General features: G+C 36.8%; 1 protein-coding gene across 1 annotated transcript in view; it reads left to right on the top strand.

Moving 5' to 3' along the window:
• negr1 (neuronal growth regulator 1) overlaps positions 1-25,597 on the top strand; it is a 108,384-nt gene that overhangs the window by 24,762 nt on the left and 58,025 nt on the right. Inside the window, exons 3-4 of the mRNA XM_056750396.1 lie at positions 11,099-11,224; positions 22,077-22,208. Of these exons, the coding sequence (XP_056606374.1) occupies positions 11,099-11,224; positions 22,077-22,208 (258 nt within the window). The remainder of the gene's footprint in view (positions 1-11,098; positions 11,225-22,076; positions 22,209-25,597) is intronic.

Raw genomic sequence — 25,597 nt, 5'->3', positions numbered from 1 at the left:
ATCACGCGAGTTGAAAAATCTCGTTCTCGCCCCGTACAGTGCAGTTAAGCTGGTATACATCCGCGCTAAAATATCAAGGTGAAAGTCATCATAGCTTGCGTAGTATAGACCCAGCTCACAACCCAACTTTGAGAATAGATTAACGGCGACATTTTTTTTATCGCGCGATAAGAGTCTCACTGCGTTAACGGCGTTAAGCCCACCACTAATTCTAACCCTATCTGCGCATGATTTTTACCTGCTTAGAGATAACAATTATAAATAAGTATCTTACTTAAGCATCTTAACAACTAATTCACAAAGTTCTCACTACCCGTATATGCAAGGAAGTAAGCAAATATGTGCACATACCCAAATCTTTCCATCATCCACCACCACAAAGCACTTTCTTTTGCATTACAGAATAAAGGGAACAGATTACAGAAAAATAATTACCATGGAAATATAAGATTAAATCAAATTTTCACACAAAAATGTGAAATAAAATTACATCAGGGCATTTAAAATTTAATTTAAAATCTCAATTCAAGTGTAAATGAGAAATATACTGTAAATTCAGTATATACACACTTTTATCGTTAAGGCCATTGCACAATGCGTCCAAAATTTCTGCACGTTAAGAAATAAATACGACCTCACGTTGTGTCAATCACATTTACACACTGCCTCCGATATTTTAGTAAAATCTGGTTAGATTTTCTGCGTTGTAACATGGCCTCTTAAAACAATTCAGAGACACCGTACAAACCAGAGCCAAGTAGGAAAAAACGCATACGAAAATTTCGGACTGTTTGTCCAAAGTGTATAAACTATATAGGTCAAATGTACTATATCAATATGAATGATTTTTGTATTTTAAGTAATCACTAAGTAAATACATCTCCAGTAGGCCTATATACTGTATACAAGTTTATGGTACACTATTCATCCCTGAGAGTAACTGTACATTCAAATGAGCATCACATTTTATTCTGATGTGTATATGTTTGTTTGTTGACTGGCTCTTTAGTCATTAGAAGATATTTTTACATTGAATGTTTATGTGAACCCCCTGACCGTGGCTCTCCAAACTGGTTGTTTTGTAAAGTGTTTTCTATTACAGTGTGAACTCGCTGTATGCAGTTGACACCACAGTGGGAGGTGCTGATTCTCAGCATCGGTAAATACAGTATATTAAGATCCGAGGACTGTTTTAACCATCGCAAACCCACGGACTGTAATTAACCAGAGAAATATCACAACTTGCAGATACGCTACATAGAGACCATAATATTTAAAAGATGTAGATTTACCGTAACTCATAACCTATAGTCTAGTACAGAGTCCCTTCTGTATGTGATTATAATCAACAAATTAAATATCAGCCTATATAGAATCATAGGCTGTTGAATGATCATGATGGATCATACGTCTTAAATGAATCCATTACCTGCATGTATCTCTACATGATCTGGGATAATTGATAAGCGCTTGTAAGAAAATATAAAAGCACTGTTTGTGTAATGACGACGGCGACAGAGAGAGAGAACGGGAATGATATGATGTGCAGCTGCTTTGTAATAAGAATCGGTCGGTGGCAAAGTAAATCTCCTGCTGAATTTGATCAAAAAATGAAATGGCTAGATTGACCCTTACAATGGCAAAACCATGGAACTGTAGATCCAACATAATGCGATTAATTTCTCTTATTTGCCCTTTATGAACAGACGGCTCGCTCTAGTCTGTACATCTGGACATCGTGTGGACAAAACCGCTTCGCTGGGTCATTCCTCCATGGCAACCGGTCAATATTAGGCTTCATCAGAGAATGAGTGTGCTTGTTTGTTTTGCAGAGATCGAATAAGAGCCCACACGCATTTTTCAGAGAATAATCACCCATCTTTTCCACCACTTAAATCTTAGCCTTGTTTGCCAGACAGTACCATTTGTCACAGTCCTTGGTGAGTCACTATTAAATGGAGCAGTTATAGACCACCACGTTGTCCTTTATAGATGCGCTCAGTTAGTTAAATGACAGATCCGACTTGTTACCATTCCACACGTCGTCTCTATATCTAACTTATCTAAATATTATGAGTGATGCTCTGTTAGTCATCAGCAACCAGAATTTTGTTTATCAAGCATCTGCTAGATGAACCATAAGGCAGCCTGGAATTGAGTTCTTGGATCAAAATTTACATCAACTATGGCTTGATCCTCCTGCAACTAAAATAGTCCTGCTAAAACAGCCTTAACTTATCCCCAGGTCACGCACTGACATTCATTTTCCCAATCCGCCCTTTGTGTTCTGTGATGACTCTTATTCTTTAGTTTTTGTTTGATTTACTTTGTTTTCTAAAACAATACGAGCAAGAATGTGTTATGGCCACTCTTGGAATGCTTTTTATCCAATCAGATTCAAGGAGCGGGACTGATTGTTGTTTATAATAATATAAAATGCTCTCCTGAAAAGCCACTTCACCAATCAAATCAGAATTGAGGAAATAACTGTTGTGTCATTTTGTCATGGCAGCAAAAATATTTTTTAGGAGAATGGAAGTTTTCCAATCCCGCTTGCTGGCGTTTTTTCATGAAACCAGCTAGGTTAAGATGTTTTGAGTTTCATCTAAAATGGCATAAAATATTAAACCTCATTTTAAATTCTATACTTGTCCGTCTCGAAGTTGAAACTTAAATGAATGTCTAATCCATTCATCCACGATATTTCTATGATATTGCTATACTATAAGCACTCAGCATAACATCCTATAGATTAAATAAACGATTGATGCTCGAATCGCCAAAGCATCATTGAAGAATGTCACTTCTATATTTTAATATAAAAATGTCACTTCTATATTTTGATATCAAAATGTCTTTTCTTGTAATATTAAAAATGAGATGTGATAAAATTACTAAAATGATACAGTATTCCCAAACAGCATTAGAATCTTGTGTTATATAAATAAAATCTATTTTACTTTCTTAATCTGATGTGTCACTGAGTCAATCAGGATGTTCGATCCCCAGAACAGGTGAAGTCCACGAAGAATTTATTGAATGTAAAAGGTACAAAAATCACGAAGATACACATTTTTTATCTGAAATATCAGTATGCACAATGGGACCAGAAACATGCAGAAAAAAAGGAACTACATTGATTTAGATTTCACGTTGACTTTTCTGCAAAGATAAATATATCGGGGATTTATTACACTTGATAGTGCTACACTTATAACCGCTACATTTGAATTAACTCCACAAATGTACACGATGTACCAGGAGAGCTTATGTACTGTTGGGTAGTGCACATTCTCACTGGCATTACCAGCTGGAATCCCACTGGGTTAGGAAATCTGTCAGGTTTTGTGTTTTGTTGTTGTGTATGACACCTAATTAGGGATCTACCTTGGTAGGTGTTTACAGCCTTCACCTTGTGTGGGGAATTGAGAACCTCTTAAGAATGAATGTAGAATCTGCCAGTGTAGCATATTTCCACTTTCAGCCACATGGGTCCATTTAAAATCTATGTACATATTTGTATCACAATTTGGCAAGCGGTTCGAAATATTTAGTATTAATGGTACACATGGATGAAGCGTAAAGTGCATTGCAGATGAATGTTGTGTTACTCTTGTTACAGCTTGCTTAGATCAATTGTAACTACTGTACACTACATGGGCAGAAAGCCAATGTCCAAAGTAAAATGGACAAGTCTGGAGTTTGGCTTTGGCATGAATATACATAACACACATACATATAATTTCATAAATAAAATGATCAAATATTGATAATTCACTCATCTTAAAAGGCACCGGGTGTTTAGGCCATAACTCGCTACATCACTGCTTTTTTTCATATTGTAACAAAAGATCATATTTAAGCTCCCATTATGTGATAACTCTTATTAAGGACTTGGGAAGTCTCATAAAAGTATGTATTCACCATACAACACAATATTATTTAAAGCAAGTTCAGGGTGTGTACATGATGACAGAATTTTCATTTTTGTGTGAACTGTCCATTTACTTGTTAATTATAATACAAAGTACTAAAATATTGATTTAAATCTATCATTATTTCTATATTGTTTAGTTTTAAGGGTGTAAATGAATAGGTTCAAAATACTGTTACAATAATTAAGATCCTCTGTTTAATTATCTGAAATATTGCCTGCACGTTACCAGCTTACTTCTGCCGCCTACGATTTGGAACAGCATCAGTGCACCTGGAATACCTCAAAATGCTGCCTACGTAGGCAGCTCACTAGGTTTTGGATGAGAGCCACAGTGTGTGTGGTATACATGAGCTGTTCAGAATACAGAATAGTTGGGCTCGCTCAAGATTGTGTTGCAATTGGCTGATGTGCTTTGGTCATGTATTACTTCCCCATTGACCTCTACCATCTATTTTCATACAAGCATTTCTCTTAGTATGAGCTTTATAAAATGAATTTAAATGGTACATATGTCTGTATATATGCTGTTTTTTAACCATGTGAAGGGCTTCATTTGTCTGTATAATTATATGAGGTTCACAACAGGACCATTAGACAGAAGGCTGTTTTCACACCTAATTCAGATTGCTTTCTACAATCGTGAATGTTGACAAGAACAGACCTCTTTTAAGCACTTGAACGGCGGCATGTTTGCGTCTTCGGCATCATAACCGGCATGACTAAATGTTTACTGCCATTGCAAGGTAACAGCTCTAAATTAGAATGTGTCAAAAAAGCATCTTTTCACTTTTACTGTATTTTTTCGTCGCTTTAGTTTTATTACCGTAACGCGCGCAAGCAATGCGTCTGATTTTCAAGAGATGCAAAGAATATCAGCTGCTTGCCAAAGGCAATTTCTGTTGAGAATGACGGCAATGAGAAATACATTAATGTATAATAGGCAATTATACGTCATAAACAACAGTTCGCTTTCGCAAATTAGACCCGATTGCGATCAAACCGTTGTAATCCGTGCTGGAGTTCACACAAACTGTATCAAGTGCATTCCGATTTGATTCATTACATTGCACGCGAGTACACAATAAAACACATTCACGTGGGCCAAACATACAGCGTTCTAATGTCAAATGCTCCGATTTTAAAGCTCAAATGTATAAGCCTGTTGGCAGTTATATTGAACCACTTCAAGCAGTCTTTTTTGAATTAGTAAGCAGTGCTGATTGTAGAATTGTTGGCCGGACGAACGGTCTCTGTGTATTTTTGGCTTGATGTTCAATAGATATTAAAGGTTAATGAAGGGCTCAGCTGTGCAACAGAGTGCAGCTTTTGTAGTATTGCCTATTTTACCATTTATAGGTCATGGATACATTTAACATTTATATATTTACTTCACTTGTGCCTTTAATATCCACAATATAGAAGCATTTATTGTATGTCAGGCTTATTTTTTCCTCCAGTAGCACTAAAAATAAGGCAGGCAACACAAATGTTTAAGCCTGTATCTGATTTTTATTGCCTGTTTCTCTTCAGCTCTTTGCCACCGCTAGTGTGCATCATGACAGGAATCCTACGTTCCCCTCAGCTCCATAATTGGAATGTGGGCTGGCAGTAGGTGTGAAGCAATGGGCTCTTGGAATTGGGGTGGCAGCAGTCAGCCCTGGAGATGCTGTCAGAATATAGAAATGCAAGGCATGTACTCCACTTTATTCAGAGGAAACCCTGCATTTTAATAGCTGTAAGCGCTTTAGTAATTCAAGGTGGCGCCATTAGAGGCTTATTTATTCACTCTGGGGCTGTGAGACAGATAATGCCAGCCATGGCAGCTCCATCTCAGTGTCTCCTGCCGAGCAGAGGAGGGAAAATTAGAGTGGAATGGACAAACATGACAATCGGGCAGCAGTTAATGAATTAAATGGAAAACAAAGCGTTAGGTTGTCTTGAATAGGGCCTTGGGGTAGGGCTTTTGTGTTGTCTTGTTTTTCTGTGGTCGTCATTACCTTACCAATTGAACGGTCTGTGTAGAAATAAACAGGTTAAAAATAACTAAGGCCTAAAGCTTTGAAGTTTATGCTTGACGAGGATGAAAACAAGGGCGGTTTCTGTGAGGATTGAGAGGGAGGCAGAAGCTCCTCAAGAAATGTTCACAAAACAAATATAACAGAATATAACATTGAATAGTATTGAAAGTAACACTTTTCAGAAGCAAAATCTGCGGACTGTGATTTTTGAGGTCTAATATTGTACATACTATGAATGCGATACGCTAAATAGTGACAGCAGGCATTATCTCTAAGGTACATTGCTGTGATTGGCTCATTAGAACTAAATAATTAGTCAATAAAAGTACCTTAAAGCGAAGTTAGATAATACCTAGACGAGCCATTGTATGCTGGATCTTACGTCAATGCCGCCGCCATATTGTTCAGGGCAAAAGCAGACTATAAACACATAGAAGTGAATGGTGGAGAACTAATTCCAATACTTGATAATTTATATGTGGAGTACAGAAATGTTATGGCTACAGTTAAAGATGGCTAGACTTGAAAAACATATTTATTTTCATAGGGATTTATGTTAAAACACAAGCTTTTCAAGCATTCATTTAGGCTTAATAATTGTGTACAATTCACTAAGGTGATGTATTTTATGGTAGATGAAATGCACATGATTAGAACACTGCTCATTCACTAACAAAATATGGGAAAGCTCGGTTATATATTAATCTTGGGTATATATTTCATACTATTTATAATACATGACAGTTTTATTTGTTTTTCTATCTCACTAATATGTTTTACTGCTGTAATTGTTTATCGGTTTTATAAAAGATCACGTATTACTTTTGAAATTGTATAAAACATTGTCAGAAAAAGCAGTTCCCCAACTCAAAGTATTTATTCTTGAAAAATATGTAAATTACATAATTTTACCTTGGGTGTTTTGTTGGATGAGTAAATTCAGACATGTAACATCAGTAATTTCAACATGATGTGTCTTATTCTCGACTTGTGCAGTTATTTTATTCTGTTGCTTGTCCTGCATATGAAGAGCTCTTTTCCAAAACGCTATAAATCCATTTTAATAGTTTTCATGAAAATGACGTTTTTTTACCTAGACCCATACATTTTGTTAATATTCAATGTATCCTGTTGAAAGGATCTGTTGGCTCAGTCTGAACATGTTAAACAAGGATTGTTAAATGAAACAACAATATTGTCGATTATAAATTCAAATTTTATTAAAAAAAAATTCAAAACACTACAAATCCAACAAGCGAATTCTGATTGGTCGAGAGGACATATCGCATTTAAGCTAAAACAGGTTCGGGATCTATAGCGTTTTGGAAAGAAACTGCATCTTGCAGTACATTTTAAACAAGGTAATATAGCGATTTGGCATGATACATTGATGGAGCAGTGAATAGGTTTAGCAAAATGGCATGACAAACTCATTTTTTTTTCCCTAACATATAACTGAACATAGCGCCATCTAGTGGATTCTCCTGAATAACGTGCTCAAGTAATGTATATTTCACTATTCCTTTATTACAAAGATCCATTTTAAAGTACAACTATAGTGATATTAGTACCTAGGGACATGATAAATTTGTACTCAACGTATATCGTAAACCACTGAAATGTGTTGAGAAATGTAAACGTGATTGTGCTTTTAATCCCGAAAAAGCTCAGCTCTCCCCATCACTTCTATGAGTTTAGTGGACTTTTGCCCTACCAAAAATGGCGGCGCCGTTGACGTATCGCAGCAGTGGTGCAGAACGGCCAATGACATGTCTAGGTTTGTCTATGGGGGAGGTTTTCCACTTGGCGACCATATTTGGAATGTCTCTAGGCAGCTGTTTCAGACATACATAACCAGGAACTATTTGCTTGAATGTGAGAAGACAGATATATTTTACAACTCGGTAAGGTCACAAAATAAAATATTTGTTAGCAACAATCAAACGTAAAGTCAACTGTACAGTAAAGTACTAAATAAGCTCAAATAGGTGAAAAAATCCTTTTTTATTAGGTTGCTACGGTGCATGCAAAAAGGCTGGCTCACAACACTTAGTGCAGAGCCCCTCCCCCAGAGAACTGTCAGTCTTTTAACCATTAATGATTGGCTCCTTTTACTATGAGGCGGGACTAAAGTGACTGTATTGACCTTTGAATATTTTCCCCATTCATAGTAATAACAATGTAGCATCTGATTTGTATCAATAATCTTTGCTTACAGTGCCCGTCTATCAGCTAGCGTATCCAAAAATGAACGTATTGTAGTTTTTCTAGCGCTTTTGTGAGCTCACAAAAGACCCTAATTAAAGACCCTTTGTGGTGGAAATCAAGTTTATAATTTTTTTATGTTTATGTTTTATGTTTTTAATATGCTTTAAGACAAACCATGTGATAATTTATCATTTAACATATTGCTGAGTATTTTCTCCATAAAACTGAAATTTCCCATTAAAAATGCCTTTGTGATGTCATAAACCTGTAACCAATCACATCAACTCATTTGACACCCTTGATCAGCAGTTCAAGCCATAGATATGCAAGGATGCCACATAGATTTGGCTCTGAAACGTTCAGCAGTCAGTTTCATTCATGTCAGCTGAGGCATATTCATGTGTAAACTTAATGAAGCTGGGGTGTAGAGTTACATTCAAGCTATTTTAAGGCAGGAAAAAATATTCATAGAACAAAATGTTCAAATATGTCGTTAGTAAAATGAACAACCACTTTAAATACTTTCTTATAAAAATAAGTAAATAGTACACGTTACACGTTGGTGCTGAAAAGGTTAACAACATTCTACTACCTTTATCATGGGACCTCACATGATATGGTGTTTTTTGTTCAATGTAACTATGTAATTCACTCTTGTCTGTTTATGGTGGAATGTTCTGTGGAATGTTGAGGCGTATTGGCCCTTTTCATGTGAGTACTTGAAAACGCGCTTTCATTCCTGATGATACACTCCATTTTCAAAGGTGGTACGCAGAAAAAAACAGCAATGAAAGTCAAAGTGTGAGATATTCCTTCAATTCAACTCTCAACACAATTCCACTAGAATTGCATTTGAACACTAAAGGCATATCTAAAAACACAATATTAAAAGTCAAATCAAAAGGTGCATACTCACTAAAAAGGTGTAGAACGTATGACAATATGTTGATACGTTTAAATCAGTTCTGTTTTCCTAAAACAGATTTAGCTCAAAGACCGCAGATCTCATTTCATGAGCCGGTACTTGACTCTTTAACATTGACTAATAGGGTCTTGATCCTGCTGGAGGCAGATATGATCAGTAGTCGAATGCAACATTTTCCATTTGTGCTATCAGTGATTAGGGACGGTTGTCAACAATGGAAGAAGGTTCGAGTAAACCTGCAGTGGAGACTGTGTGTGTCTGAAGAGAGCTTGGATGGAACATCAGAATCTCAATTGAACCGTTTAGCCACAGAGATCTCTGGAAGCGTGATAAGCAAGAACTAAACTTAACATCAGGCTGAGTAGGAGTGAATGATGCTGTTGTTTGCGTACAAAGCGTTTAGTGGTAGAATGCGGAAAGTATAATGTATGTCTGTTTGGTTGGAAAGAAACTTCAAGTCTTTAAAAACATAAAAGAATTACTCTGGTATGTTAAAATATATTAGTCTTTAAAATAATGTTGTTTCCTAATTTGCTACTTAAACTGTTTGTTAGGACATACTGTACTGAAAGGCCCAAGTTTGTGGGGCTTTAGTTATATTTCATCATTGAACCATGATTTGCTACGTGCTTGTTGGTGGCAGGTGGTATTAGGGGGAGGGACATTTATCACTCTAGAAAGGATTAGATTGGACAAAAATGTGTGTAGTGCAGGTTGAGTGATCAATCTTTTTGGTCTTTTTTGGAAACATTGTCAATTTTAACTGCTAAGTGTGTTTTTGTCTATTACATATACATACAGGCCTCACAGCTAAGAGACATGCGCTACACAACTCTCACACTATTTCTTCATGGGGCTTTTGTGTTTTTCTCTAATTGACTTTTTCTTAGACGAGCATTGTTTGTTCTATAATATCCGTCATTTATGATTATATATCGCAGCTAGTTATGCATGCATGCTGCGGGTATAGTGTGTGTCAGGATAACCAAGGATATTAATTAGAAGTCGCAACAAAAGAGAAGATAATTACAACTGAGTTTATTGTCTGGGAAGAAAATCATTCTTTTGAATGTTTGCATCTCTGCCAACAAATGCATAGTGTTGTATAGTGAGAATGAAGTAAAAAAATCTAAGCCGGTCTAGTTAAATGCAATTCACTTGAAACAGATTGGGACCGAATCAGTGCCGGACCTCAAAAATGAACAAAGGGAATGGCTGATTTTGCAGTCTCCTGGTAATTTATGGCCTTTTCAAGCAGTAGACCAAAATCAAGAGGTCAGACATTTATTCTTACAGCCACAAATGATTGAAATCGAGGTTTGAAGAGAGACCTGAAGGTCACGTGTGATGACAGGTGGGGCACAGATTGCAGGAAGATGATTTTATTTGTTGTTTGTAGTGACAAAAACACAATGATATTAAATGTCACGCAACAATGGGGACATGCAACTGTTCGAGAATGCGTCATAATATTAGAATCTTAAATGACAAGGATCTCAGCTAAACTGAGATAAAACAGCTTAATGGTGTTATAGAGCAAGTTTATGTTTCATTAATGATGTATTATAGAGATGAACGTTCACTAGTCTAAGAATCATAAACTTTTGACAGGAAGATTCTCTGAGGCCCCGTTGTCAATAATTGTCAAAAACATGTTGAACTGGAAATTCAGAATGTGCTCAAAGGCCAGTTTACTCAATATCTTGCTTTCAGCTAACATTAAGGAAGGATAACAATGGCAAGTTGTTATAAAACTTGGTGGACACATGAAAGGGCTAAGGTTGAAAAAGCCTGCAGTTTGGTCGAAATGTGGTGCTATAATAGTAACTAACATTCAATACATTAACCTACATTGCATAAAATGTTTTTAAAATAGCATTTGAACCCAGAAGACTGCATCTTATAGCTGCAGCTAAATGGTTTGAACAATTTTTATCCAGTAATTTGGCATACAGTAGAACGCATGAGATTTACAGCTTTGTGTGTCTGAATCTTTGTTTTGTTTTTTAGTTCCTCCCAAAATCTACGACATTTCATCGGACATCACGGTAAACGAAGGCAGCAACGTTTCGCTTATCTGCTCGGCTAGTGGGAAACCAGAGCCAAAAATCTCTTGGAGACACATCACCCCATCAGGTGAGTTCCATAAGGAATCATAAGGAAGCCTTACTATTTTTTGTTTTTTTTCTGTATTTACTGTTTTATCCCCATCTATGCAAAATTGATCATTCAGATTTTGCATTATTTACTTATAAATCAAGTGTGATTGTGTTTCCATGTTTTGTGTATAAACAATATATAAATGTTATAATAAATTGGCTATATGAAAAGGCTTTTATTCACTTACCACTTTAATTTGTGGTTCTTCTAAAAACAGACTATTTTACTATTTCTATTAAGTTGACTCCGCTGCAGAGAGTGTAAACAACATGTGAAGAAGCATCAAGCTCATTCTTACCTTTCAGTTTATATTCATCTGTTAAAGCAAAATTTTCGGCACCTTTTGAAATCGGATTGAAAACTGGGTGCACGGCAATATTTTTGAGTGCTTGTGAATTTTTATTGAAGCCAGCGGCACTTATCTTTAGGCTGCCATATTTATTTCATTCTCTAGTGTATTTCTACAGTGTAATTGCTTTTAAAGATTCTGATCAAACAGCTCTGGTGAGTCATAAAGCCACTACCAAATTCTTAAGACACCTCAAATTATAGATACTCTCAGTGACCAGAGGAAAAGTGTTTCGATAATTAGCAAAAGCCCGGTTCTCAGACAACCATCCTACATTTGGGGAAAGTTTCACATTGTTTTTACATCAGATTCAGAAGTGACTTAAACTCTATTCTTCTCCAGGCTAATTAACTTCTGTGTGGGAAGAGTGCTTGACTATGAGCGAGTGCTGTTTGAAAGATGGAAACATTTACTTGTGCCGCTCCAGGCACTGATGTACAGTTTTCAAGACAAGTGAGAAATAAGTGTATAATATTTAAGGATCTCACTGATATTGTCAACTAAATAAGGCCTAGCGAAAAAACTTGCTGACGGAACAGCGGCTATAGAGCTGAATAAAATGAAACCCAAAGGGTGGTTGTATGAGGCTATAAAATTACCTGTCAAACAGCTTACAGGCGCTTGAAACAAACGGATATGAAACTCAGGCTTCGGACATTGTTGTCAATTGTGCTTTTTCTTTGGGCTAGTGAACATTTTATTAAGGGCCAGTTTTAGAAAATAAATTCTCGTAAAACACTGTTCACGCCTAAATTGTCTACTAATTTATTCATGGGGAGAAGTTGAACAGTCATAAACAGATGTCATTTTCATCACATCTTTAGCTACCATTTATTTTGTGGTGCAAATGCAATGCCATTTTTTAAATAAAATATCTCACTGTATCACTAATTAATACTAAGTCAAAGTTAGAATATTATGGATCATAAACACAATTAATGTGCTGAAATAGTGGGGTTATAACACCCAGTCATATTAAGTGAATCTTTACAGTACAGACAAATGGAATATTTTCTACATTTCTCTTCAATCTTCAGTTTTTTTTTCTTTATGGGATGTGTCATATTTTAGCTCAAGCATATTGTCGATGTCCTTCAAAAACAGGAAATGGAAAAACACTGACTGTACTTTTTAAATGTTTTTTAAAAGTCTACAAGCACTTTGTTATACTTTTTAATGGTTAGATATTTGCAAAACCCAGTGACAAATATAAAGGGTGACTAAAAATAATGATATATGACAAAATATAAAAATCACAAAAAATGATATACAATGTTTCAGGAGGAGAGCAGCGATATTTTAGCTCAAACTGACACTGTTTACCCTTTTAGTAAACAACTTTAGAAGTATAATTAGTGTCCTCAGTTATTGTGAATAATTTTACTGATCATGTTTATAGAAATATTGTTTCAAAATGTTTATATGATCTATAGTCCTACAGCTGTCACAATATCAAAACAATCTTCTCTACCTGTTATCAGACAAAATGTCAACCAGCCATTGTTATATCATTATTTTTAGTATACCCATTGAATTTAATACATGCATAAATAAAGTCAATCAACTTTATCTTTATTTAATTAATTAATTCATTCATGTTTATTATGTGTCTCCCCTTTTTTTTCACTCTTAAAATGAATTTAAACACATTGTTTTGTGTTATTTATTTAACACATCAGTGTGTTACTTTCAACACACATCGTGCTGACAAGTTGTGTTGAAAGTAACTCAAAACGTGTTGTCCAAAGAAATAACAGAGATGTGCACAGTTAACACATTCAGGTGTTGTCCTTAACTAAACACAAAATGTGTTATTTTTAACACAACTGTTTTTAGAGTGTACTATGTCGGGCTGAGATATTATTTAGTGTAGGATTAACACAATACCAACAGTCACTGTTTTTTATATCACTATTATAGTCAATACCGGTACATCGTGGCACCCTGAACTATAGCCTAATGGGCATTTAAAGGTGAAGTCGAATATAATGACATGTTTATGGTGCCATTTTAAATTAAACCTTCATATAGAAATGTTTAAAATCTTTGTGACATAAAAGTGCAAAAAGTATATAGATAAAGATAAGATAAAGTATAAGGTAAGATAAAGTATTGTTTCATTGCATTTATACATCTGGTTCCTTCTAAAATACATTTGGCACCAACTTGCGAAAGATATCTGTGATCAGTGGTGGCGCTAGGGCTGGGCTAAGGGGGCTGAAGCCCCGAATATTTTCAGTAATTCCCCAAACAATTTTTTACCATGCCGTGTATATATCACTTAAGGGCCGTTTAGATTTTCTTTTGTGTGTTTTCCCAGTGGGTCCTTCTTCCTGTAAAAACATCTAGAGTGTAAAAACAACAACACTCTCCCAGCAGCTTCTGTCGCATATTACATTTACATTTAGTCATTTGGCAGACGCTTTTATCCAAAGCAACTTACAGTGCACTTATTACAGGGACAATCCCCCTGGAGCAACATGGAGTAAAGTGTCTTGCTCAAGGACACACTGGTGGTGGCTGCTGGGATCGAACCAGCAACCTTTTATTTACCATTTCAGTGGTTTAACCCACTAGACCACCATCTCCAATCTATTGGACCACCATCACCATCTCCAATCTCCAAAGTATTGAGTAAGACGCGTGGCACAAGTACTACTGACGCTACATATGAGTTTAAGATTAAATCCACCTCTTACTGAACTACATTCACATCACATTTTAGATCAAAAAGGCATTTATTTTCAACAAAATGAAGAAAATATTTGAAAATGGGTAACAGGTGTTTATAATCAAGTGTATGGTGAGGTTAAGGTTAGTAGAGATGTCTTATTTGTTGTCATCTATTTAATAATTTTAATACATATAATCATGTACACTCTTATTATTATTGTATATTGTACAACATTACTTGTTTTCCTTGCTGTGTCGAAACAGAATGAAGTTTAATTTTTATGAGCTCGTCAATATCGATCTAATTGAGGTGGCCAAACACATGAAAGAAGACGGGATTTGCTACAGAATGAAGCCAAGGTTAAGGTCAACTTAACCTGTGAAAGATCCAGCACGATGAAAGTAACTAAATGTTTAATGTTTGATAACTGTTTTATCATAGAAATGTTAGGGTCATTAAAATGTTGCGTGTAAAAACTAGTGGTGGGCCGTTAACGGCGTCAGTGAGACTCTTATCGCGCGATAAAAAAAATGTCGCCGTTAATCTATTCTCAAAGTTGGGTTGGGAGCTGGGTCTATACTACGCAAGCTATGATGACTTTCACCTTGATATTTTAGCGCAGATGTATACCAGCTTAACTGCACTGTACGGGGCGAGAACAAGATTTTTTAACTCGCGTGATTCGCGCCGCCTCATCATCTCATAACCAGGGCTTCATTCGCGCGATTCGCGCAGCAAGTAGGTCTATTGCCTCTTTGGATTAACACATAAATCACTCGCGCTTGACACGCCATTCGCGTTTGGTCTGAACACAACATAACGTTACTGTGAAATTACCGCATCAAACGTCACGTGCTAACATGGATGCAGCTATGAAGCCGCCAGGTTTGCTTCAAGGAATATTAATTTTTAAGAAGCTTCCCAATGGAAACATCGACAAGACTAAGGTTGTTTGCACCTTGTGCAATGCGGAATTGGTTTAAAAAAAACACTTTCTCTCAACAGGTAGTGGTCTAGCTTTAGTTGAAACCAGTAACTTTGTATTGAGATCTAATGTATTATGGCTCCTGTATGACATATCGCTTGTTGCTCCCTCACTCTTTGTAAGTCGCTTTGGATAAAAGCGTCTGCTAAATGACTAAATGTAAATGTACTGTAGGAGCTCTTCCAGTCTCAAGTACCACCTAAACGCAAATCATCCCTTAGCTAATGCGAAAGTAAACACAAGTTCATCTTATTGAACATAACTTAATTTCATCACCAATTATCACAGTAGAACAGCTTTCTCAAGCAGTTTGTGATGCATTTTGGAAACAGGAGATGAGCCCCTGGTCTAATGCGCCACTGGGCTTGAGAAACCCGTTCTCAAAGACTTACTTTTAGTCATTATTTGGGTAGCACACATATTCTGAATGCCTTCGGTAGAATTCAAATTAGCCATTTTAATCTAGATTAATCTAGATTAATCTTGGAATTAATCTAGATTAATCTAGATTAAAAAAAAAATCTATGCCCACCACTAGTAAAAACCCATGCAAATGCTGGCTGCATCGCATTTTCCTTCTTTCTATATTTATGGGGCTTTTTGCCTTTATTTGATAGGACATTGGAGAAAAGACAGGAAAGCTTTGGTTTGACACAGGGGAGTGGGACCAGCAAAAGACACTTGAGACGGTAGTCATACTCGGACCCAGCTGCAAGTGCGCTGGCTCTATATATCAGCACTCTAACCATAGGACTATTGGCGCCGAAGTTTTCTCCCTCTTTCTGGCGCTTGGGAGTTTGCGCAACCTTGGGGTCTGCTGTTAGTATTTGAGCGTGATTGACGCGCAAAAACATTAAAATAACAAACCTGAGTAAACCACCGACGTCCAGTAATGCGCAAGGTGGTCGCCAACTGACGGAGACGCCCTGTTAAAAGTTTTTGCATATGGGCCTGACTTGCTACGCAACTGTGTTCGAACACAAACTGTATGTGGAGGTCTCTGAGCTTAGGCCCGGGATATTCACTCACCTTAGAACCGCCCCTGTCTGTGATCACAGTAGCTACAATAACTTCAGTGATTTCCAGTAGATATTGAATCAACCCGCTGGGGGCTAAACCTACGATCCGAGTGGCCGGGCTACATGGCAGGCTTAATTGGTGGGTACGGTCATCATTGGAGAAATATTTTCAATGCAGTTGACCTCCTACTGTATGTTTTTCTGTATGTCATGAAAGACTTCAGTGTGCTTCTAATTACAGCTTTGCATATATGAAGCCTTTTCATCCACTTAAACCTATAAAGTAAGTACTCTCAAAGACCTTTCAAACACATTATGGTTGTAAGACCTTTATAGACCTTTGATTTTTAAAAAAGATGGAAACCTGTTCATCGCTTTAAAAGCATTTCCCCGCTGAGCAATATATGAATTGAACTGAATTACAATGCAATTCATATACTGTATTTGTAAGATATTTTATTTAAATATATAGAGTCGTATGCATTATTTTGCTAAATGCTAGCTTCCTAATCTATAACCTTTAAATTGCACTTTCTGTTGTTATACTTCTCATGGTGGGGAGAAATTGCTTTATAGAGGCAATTTTAAATGCTGGGCCGTAATGTATATTGTATATCTCTTCATAGTCTGCATGCTTGATCCCAACATGCTTTCATAAGCTTTTTCCATTGTGATTTAAGGCCTAGGGATATATACTGTTGAACTCTGACCTTTCGAACGGCTGACAAGCACACTTCAGATTTGATTTTTTTCACATATGATAATGCTAAACTGAAGCTCTCATTTGTCCTTTGTCAATGCTTTGTTTGAGGCTCTACCTCCCAAAATTGTTTTATTGTTTCCTGAACAATAGCTTCTATGCTTCACACAGACAGTCTGTGCCAAACGGATCCAATTCAGTGACCAGCTTTTTTTAAAGTGCTTGGACGGATATTTCAGCAATTGTTTTGTGGCACTTTGGGACAATAAGGAGGCTATCAGGGTTAAGGTGAGATACTGGCAATGGGAAAATGTAGTCGGGTCAGGTATGTGTGTTTGGTGTGGATGTGTGTGTGTGATTGAATGATGGTTGATGGTCCATTGCTGACAACTCAATGAATGCCTGGGGGAAGCCTCGCATAATGCAACACTTGGACTGCCGCAGTATTGTCTCACGGTTTAGCGGAGAGATGTTCTGAGAACTCACCCCATAATGTATTCTTCACCAGCGCTCATCATATCAGCTGCGAGCAGACCTGAAGGAAATGTACTTTGTGCTCTCCGCACAATGTAGGAAAGTGCTTACTGTGGCTGCACTTAACACGGAGCCAATGTGGAATCGTAGATTAACCTCGCTATGATTTGCCTAATTTGCTTGAGTGACATTTCCCAGAGGCCACGACGCATCTCACTTGAGCTTTTCAAATAACTCCCAACATGCGCACCTTCATATAATTTAGGAAGCAGTTAAGATTATGGAACGATAAGGAGCGAGTTTACATTTGAATAAGCTTTTGGTGCGTAATCGCTGTCCCTGAAGCCTCATTTCACTTTACTGTGTTTCTTTTCAATGTGTTGGCTGGTAGTTAAAACATGGTTTTGGTTGGCATAAAGAGATTCGACAAAAGGTTCCATTCTTTGTTAAATGTCACTAAAACATGGCAATTTCCTCTTTTGGCTAAATTTGGTGGAAAAGTTATGGTTCACTAGAAGGTCTCTGTTAGGGTTAGAAAATAAATCACAGAGCTAAGGGAGTCATGGAGGAAGTTAATCACTGATAAAGATCCCTCTGGTTCCCAGTTGGAGAAAGAAATATGGCAGGATGTAGCTTATGTTTATTAATGTGATAATTGCTATTGAGCCCTTTAAAAGTATTTTTAACCATAGTACCTTGCCCGTGAAAGACATTAAAGCCACAGTAAAAATGCACGTATTTTGTTGCATTCAATTGCAAAAAATGCAAACAAATGCTGTAGACCGTTTCTTAGATATAATTTAGATCTTTTCTTAGCTGTTTTTGCAATTAATTCCAACCCACTGTTCTCAAGCTTTCCTGTAGCTCAGTGGCAAGAGCATTGCGTTTGCAAGGTTATGGGGTCGATCCCAGGGGATTGCACATACCTATGTATAAATGTATAGGATAATGGAATATAAGTCGCTTTGGATAAAAGCATCTGCCAAATGCATAAATGTCTCAAGTCTTTTGGTAGATACATAATGTCAGTTCTCTTTAAGTTAACACTGGTTGCAAAGTAATATAAAGGGACAGGTTATTCAAATGTGGAAATTCATCATCCTTTATTCTCCTCATCCTCATCCTGCTCCAAATCCGACTTTATATCTCTATTAACAGAAATAACATTATATGTCAGTGGGAGAACAGGGTCCTCGAAAGTATTTTTGAGTTAAAATCATTTTAAAGGGAAAGATTCACCCAAAAGTCTGCCATCATTTACTCACTTTCCAGTTGTTCCACATCTGTATAAATTTCTTTGTTCTGATAAACAGAGAGAAAGATATTTGGAAGAATGCTTAAAACCAAACAGTCCTTACACCCCATTGACTACCATAGTAGGAACTATTTGGAAGAATGTAGGACAGTATCTTGGGCACTTTTGGCTAACATGGTAATTTTTCTACTATGGTAGTCAGTGGGGTCCAAGAGCTGTTTGGAAGCATTCTTTCAAATATCCTTCTCTGTGTTCAACCAAACAACTAAAGATTGAGTAATTCACTAAAATTTTCTTTTTTTGGTGAACTATCCCTTTCATATTTTTTTAATAATTTAAAACTTTGAAATGTTTACGTGTATGATCATTTTCTTTCAAATAAAATCCACATTGTTTAATATCATGCAAGTTTTGATGTTAAAAGAAACTAGTGGTGGGCCGTTAACGGCGTTAACGGCGTTAACGCAGTGAGACTCTTATCGCGCGTTAAAAAAAATGTCGCCGTTAATCTATTCACAAAGTTGGGTTGGCAGCTGGGACTATACTACGCAAGCTATGATGACTTTCACCTTGATATTTTAGCGCGGATGTATACAAGCTTAACTGCACTGTACGGGGCGAGAACGATATTTTTCAACTCGCGTCATTCGCGGAAGCAGAAGCCGGCTCATCATCTCATAACCAGGGCTTCATTCGCGAGATTCGCGCAGCAAGTAGGTCTATCGCCTCTTTGCATTAACATATAAATCACTCGCGCTTGACACGCCATTCGCGTTTGGTCTGAACACAACATAACGTTACTGTGAAATTACCGCATCAAACGTGACGTGCTAACATGGATGCAGCTATGAAGCCGCCGGGTTTGCTTCAGGGAATATTAATTTTTAAGAAGCTTCCCAATAGAAACATCGACAAGACTAACGTTGTTTGCACCTTGTGCAATGCGGAATTGGTTTAAAAAAACACTTTCTCTCAACAGGTACTGGTCTATCTTTAGTTGAAACCAGTAACTTTGTATTGAGATCTAATGTATTATGGCTCCTGTATGACATATCGCTTGTTGCTCCCTCACTCTTTGTAAGTCGCTTTGGATAAAAGCGTCTGCTAAATGACTAAATGTAAATGTACTGTAGGAGCTCTTCCAGTCTCAAGTACCACCTAAACGGAAATCATCCCTTAGCTAATGCGGAAGTAAACACAAGTTCATCTTATTGAACATAATTTAATTTTCATCACCAATTATCATAGTAGAACAGCTTTCTCAAGCAGTTTGTGATGCATTTTGGAAACAGGACATGAGCCCCTGGTCTAATGCGCCACCTGGCTTGAGAAACCCGTTCTCAAAGACTTACTTTTAGTCATTATTTGGGTAGCACACATATTCTGAATGCCTTCGGCAGAATTCAAATGAGCCATTTTAATCTAGATTAATCTAAATTAATTTTGGAATTAATCTAGATTAATCTAGATTAAAAAAATGAATCTATGCCCACCACTAAAAGAAACATGTCCATTTCTTTAGCCTTTTTATATGTTAACTGTCTTATTTCATAATGTTTACTTGCTTTCCTCTGATGTCCTGCTTCCCTTTTCATTCTTGTAAAGCCCAGTGTTGGTGGTTTGCATGAATACATTTTATACAATTTATCCTATTTTACAGTTGTTGCTTCTATTCATTTGTGAACACTGGATACAAAATAGCACCTTGTCAGCTCAAATAAACATCTATGTTAGGTCCTTGATAACCCCAAAGTGAACTATTTTGTTCAATTGTTGAATTTGTTACCTACTATAAATATGTCATTTTTTCATGCAACACACAAATAAAGTATGTATGCAAATGACGTAGGGATATAATAATTTGGACTTGGAGCACTTGTTTTTCTGTCTAGTTTCTTTGTTTCTTTTTAGCTTTTGCAGCTATTTACAGTATGTACTTTATGTACTGTTGTTTTTACTGTAGGCACAAAGGTATGTATAGAGTCCACTAGAGTAATTTACCGGTTATATACAGACCAGTGAATTTACAGTAGATTCCTAGAAGGCATTAAAGGGATTGTTCACCCAAAAATAAATACAAATCTGTCATCATTTACTCACATTGGTGTTGTTCCAAATCTGTATACATTTCTTTCTTATGAACACAAAGAACTATATTTGGAAGAATGCTAAACAGTAGCATTGCCTACCATAGTAGGAAAAATGTTTATAACAGTTCTGAGGCACTTTTGACTACCATTGTAATCTAAATTTTCCTGTAGTTCAGTGGTTAGAGCATGATATTAGCAACATCAAGGTTATGGGTTCAATCCGAGGGTTTTCACGTACTTAGAAACAAATTTATAGCGTCTGCCAAATGCATAAATGTAAATATACAGTAAATCCATTGTAACCTACTGTGGTACTCAATGGTGTCCAAGAACTGTTTGGTTACAAGCATTAGTCCAAATATCTTTCTATGTGTTCAACCAAACAAAGAAATTTCTACAGATTTGGAACAACTCGAGTGTGAGTAAATCATGACAGAATTTATATTTTTGTGTGAACTATCCTTTTAAAGCATTGGGTCCAACCACAACAGGGACTTACTCTGATTCACTGATGAAAGTAATAGTTTGAGTGGCTCAAAAATAATAAATCAAAAATAACGATTAATATACTGTATATCATACAGGAATCATTGTGTTAAATTAAGTAATGCCAAAAATAGCTATTTATTACAGTATAGATGTGTCTGTGCCAAAGAAAATATCTGAAAATCTGAATTACGGGTCAGCAGAAAAAAATCTTATTGTTCTTGCCAGTACAACCAGCATTTTTGTCCACCCCGAACCTCTCCAGCCTCTTTTTCCTTGCTCTCCTGACTTGTTGCATTCTGTGGGGTTTCTGCTGAGTCAGAGGCTCCTTATTCGTATGTCAGCGCAGGATTTACCTCTCTGTGCCATGAGACAGATTTACCTCCCTGTAGAAGTGTGATATAAATAGATTTCACTGAAGAATATTACAATACTGATGAATCCCGGTCTGGAAAACCCAGGGAAGTTTTTAGTCTAATGGAAGCGTGGCAGTTTCATGCTGTGTTATATTGCCTCTCATTACTCAAGTACCTCAAGTCATATTTGTTATATTGGCACGTCCCGATTTCCTCGCGCTATTTGACGGCAATAATATTCCTCTCGGTTTGAATAAGCTCACAGGGGATATGCTTCCCACTGGATGTCTAGTCAACAAAGCAATTACATGCCTTAATAACCTTTTTTTTGTTTTCTAGAGGCACAATTAGCGTTCATACTTTGAAGCATTTTGTCATTAATTTGTAGATGGTTGTGGGGCAAAAAACTAAGATTTGTATGTTTTTTGTTACGTTCACAGCCAGGAAGTATGAAAGTGGAGAGTATTTAGAAATCACAAACATCACTCGGGATCAAGCAGGAGACTATGAGTGCGGTGCTGAAAACGACATTTCTTCCCCCGACACGAAGACCGTGAAAGTCACAGTCAACTGTGAGTACCATATACTTACACATTTATTTATTTTTGTTAAGTGTTGGATGCCTCGGCATAGCATGCACATGTTCAATAAGTCTGTTTTCTCTCCCTCACTGGAAATTCAAGTTCTGTTCCAAAACCTACAACAGTGTGCTGTTATAATTGACATTGCGGTTGCACTTTATTTTACAGTATGTGCACTGTAAACAAAATTCCAAACATAATAGATATTAACAAGATATTAACGCCATTGCCATTACAACGAAAGGGGAAGTAGTTACTATCGGTGCATTCCAAATGGGATATATCCCCCTTTGAAGGGCACTTTGGAGTGAAAACAATCATGGCCGCCATATTGAAGGGTTTTCTTCCAAACCGAAGTGCTCATAACTGGTCACTTCAAAGGGCCCTTCAGAATGAAGGATTTAGAAGGGTACAACTGATGGACACTTCGTGCACAAATTATTCTTTGCCCATATTCTTTGCCTGGTGACGGCGCCTCCTTATGGGCACGGGATGATGATGTAGGCCACTTCAAGAAACAGTCGTTTGGTCGCATACACCTTTCAACCCATCGGAGTATAAATCCTTCTAAGGGCTTAGGGCATAGGGATGAGCCCTTCGTAATGGAATGTAGGGAGTGAATGCAACGCTCAATATGGCCGCTGTAGCAAAGGAAGTCCCGCCTTTCAGTACAAAGAGCCAATTATCAATAGGTCCTTTTCACATGACGTCAAGCATCTTCCGTTCTGCCGCGAAGCAGTGTAGCGTTATTTTCTGATATTTTACAAGGGTCATCGATCTGAAAACCGAGGCGTGCTATGATTGGCCAGTTCACTAGTGCATAGTGATTGTCAAATGTTTAAATACTGCACTGAAATGTAACGCCTCTTACCATATATGGAAAATCAGGTTGTACTGCAATTTCAATTGTACTGACAGGTACCCCCACCTTACTTATGTATACATTCGGGCGGACTTAGCCAAATCGTGATACGAACTGACGTAGATTCGCCTGGGAGTGATTACAGGCGTTTCAATCAGGTTTGTGCGAGCATTCGCTTCAAGATAAAATACATCTTTTGTTCCGACACTCTAATTGTAGCAATTTTACGTGTCTAAAACATGCATGGGCAACTTATAACACACCTAAAACAAAGAAAAACACGTATTTCCGGCGAATCAACCCCTTTAAAATATCCGTCCCCCATTCAAGTTGATAGAACTGTGGTCTGGCTATGACTGAACTAGCGTTGCAAACAAGGCTATGACCTCCGTACATGCCATTCTATACATGTAAAGAAGAGCTGTAACATAAAGTGCTACCTCGTCCGTTATCTTTCTGAGCTTGTAAGTACTGTATTCTTGAATTGTCTAATGAACTTAACATGTGACGCTGCCTTGAAATTTATCAAAAACCGTGTGCTCAAGGAAGCAGGAGCAGCCTTTGCCACAGTCTTTCTTTTGTATCTCTAAGACAGCGCCGGGGTTGAAATTAGAAAAGGATTCATGGTACTGGAGTTTCTCAATATTTAACGAGAGAATTCCCTTTTTTGTCTGGAATGGAATGATTAATTTTCAGCGGGGAATGGTCTCAGTGTTATATGGAGTCTTCTATTATGCAGGTAATGACTCTCTCAAAGTGTGAAAAGACAGTAATGAGCACTCCAAGCATTAATGAATTATACTGACTTTACCCATCATGCTCTTGGTAAGGATCTGGCACCCCCCACCAAATACAGTGAAAGAACACTTGACAATTTCTCTTCCTTTTCTTTTATCTTATAAGTCGGTTTGTCTCATCTGCGGTCACCGGGATCATTAATCTCATTGTCTGGGTATATACCATATGCTGAATCACACCACAGCGGGAGCACATAAATCAGATACCCGACTCGCAAGCTGGAATAAATGTGGCGTTCAGACCATCAAACGCCGTCTCCCTTTACTATCGCGCAAACACAGACTAATGGGCAGATAACCACTTGGAAATGTCAAGATTTCAGTGGGGCTGGCTCCATGACAGGGATGAAGTCATAAGTCATATCACATCTCCTCCCCGTCGATTGTATTGACACTCTCTAATGAGGACTGAAGCTGGGAAGATAGGGGAACAGTCCAGTGCTGAGTCTGCGGTTCAAAGAGTAATTTATTTATTTCACGGGAACTGTTTTTAAACTATTGTGCAAATCAGACCCACAACATTACCTGCCATTAGTTTTTAAAATAGCAATATTTCCCATTAAAGATGAGGCACTCGAATGCTTTAATCCACCGTTTTCATTTTATTCAAAAGTTTTTGAAGATTATTGATAATAAATGTATTATTATATTGTCATTTATTGACATTTTTAACAAAACCACCTTTACCTAAGGCCATAACTTAATATATACTTTAAAGTTAAGATAAAGATACATATACAGTTGCTAAAAGTGATGTCCAGAGGGCATATTTATACTATATTTGTTATCGGTAACACTTTATTTTATGGTGCCCTTGTTACTCATGTTACATGTATTTACTATAGCTTTTATTATACATTATGCATAATTATCCCTACATAATAACTACCCCTGAAATACACCCTTATGCTATGGAAAGTACATGGAGTTAATTATTATTGCCCAGTACTTAAATGTATAATAACACTGTAACACAGGCACTGTAAAATAAACTGTAACCTTGTTTTCATTCTCTGCTCAGGTTATGAGGTGTATGGTACAAAATGGACCAAACTCAACATTTTTACAGTATTTATTAGACTGAAGTATTTGTCACAGTGACGAATTACAGCATATTAGGAAATATGATTTGTATTCTAATATATAAAAATCATCATTCTCATGGGCCTTGACTCAATAAGCCATTCTTAAAAAATGTTTTGCCAAGCTTCCTTAAAGGGACAGTTCACCCAAAAATGAAAATGATGTCATCATTTTCTCACCTTCAAGTTGTTCCTATATAAATATCTTTGTTACGATGGACACACAAAGATATTTGGAAGAATGTTATCAATTTTCAGTCCTGGTACATCATTGAGTAACAAAGTAGGAAAAATTAAGAGGTCCCCCAGAACTTTTTGCTCTCCTAAATTCTTAAATTTATCTAATTTTGTGTTCAAAAGAACAAAAAAATAAATCCAATATTTTTTCCTACTATGGTTGTGAATGATGTCCCAGAACTGAAAATTGCTAACATTCTTCCAAATATCTTGCTCTGAGTTCAACAGAACAAAGAAATTGATACAGGTTTTAAACAATCATGAGTAAATTAAGAGTAAATCATGATTATTATGATTTTTGGTGAACTTTAAAATCTTCTAATAGCTGAGCTACCTTTTATTCTTTAAACACTTTAAACACTACACAACATGTTTTTATTTTGAATAAAGAGCAGTTTTGGA

This window comes from Triplophysa dalaica, chromosome 6 (assembly GCF_015846415.1).
Source record: "Triplophysa dalaica isolate WHDGS20190420 chromosome 6, ASM1584641v1, whole genome shotgun sequence".
Taxonomy (NCBI): Eukaryota; Metazoa; Chordata; class Actinopteri; order Cypriniformes; family Nemacheilidae; genus Triplophysa; species Triplophysa dalaica.
The sequence above is the reverse complement of the archived record's forward strand: the minus strand, read 5'-3'. Positions and strand labels throughout refer to the sequence as shown.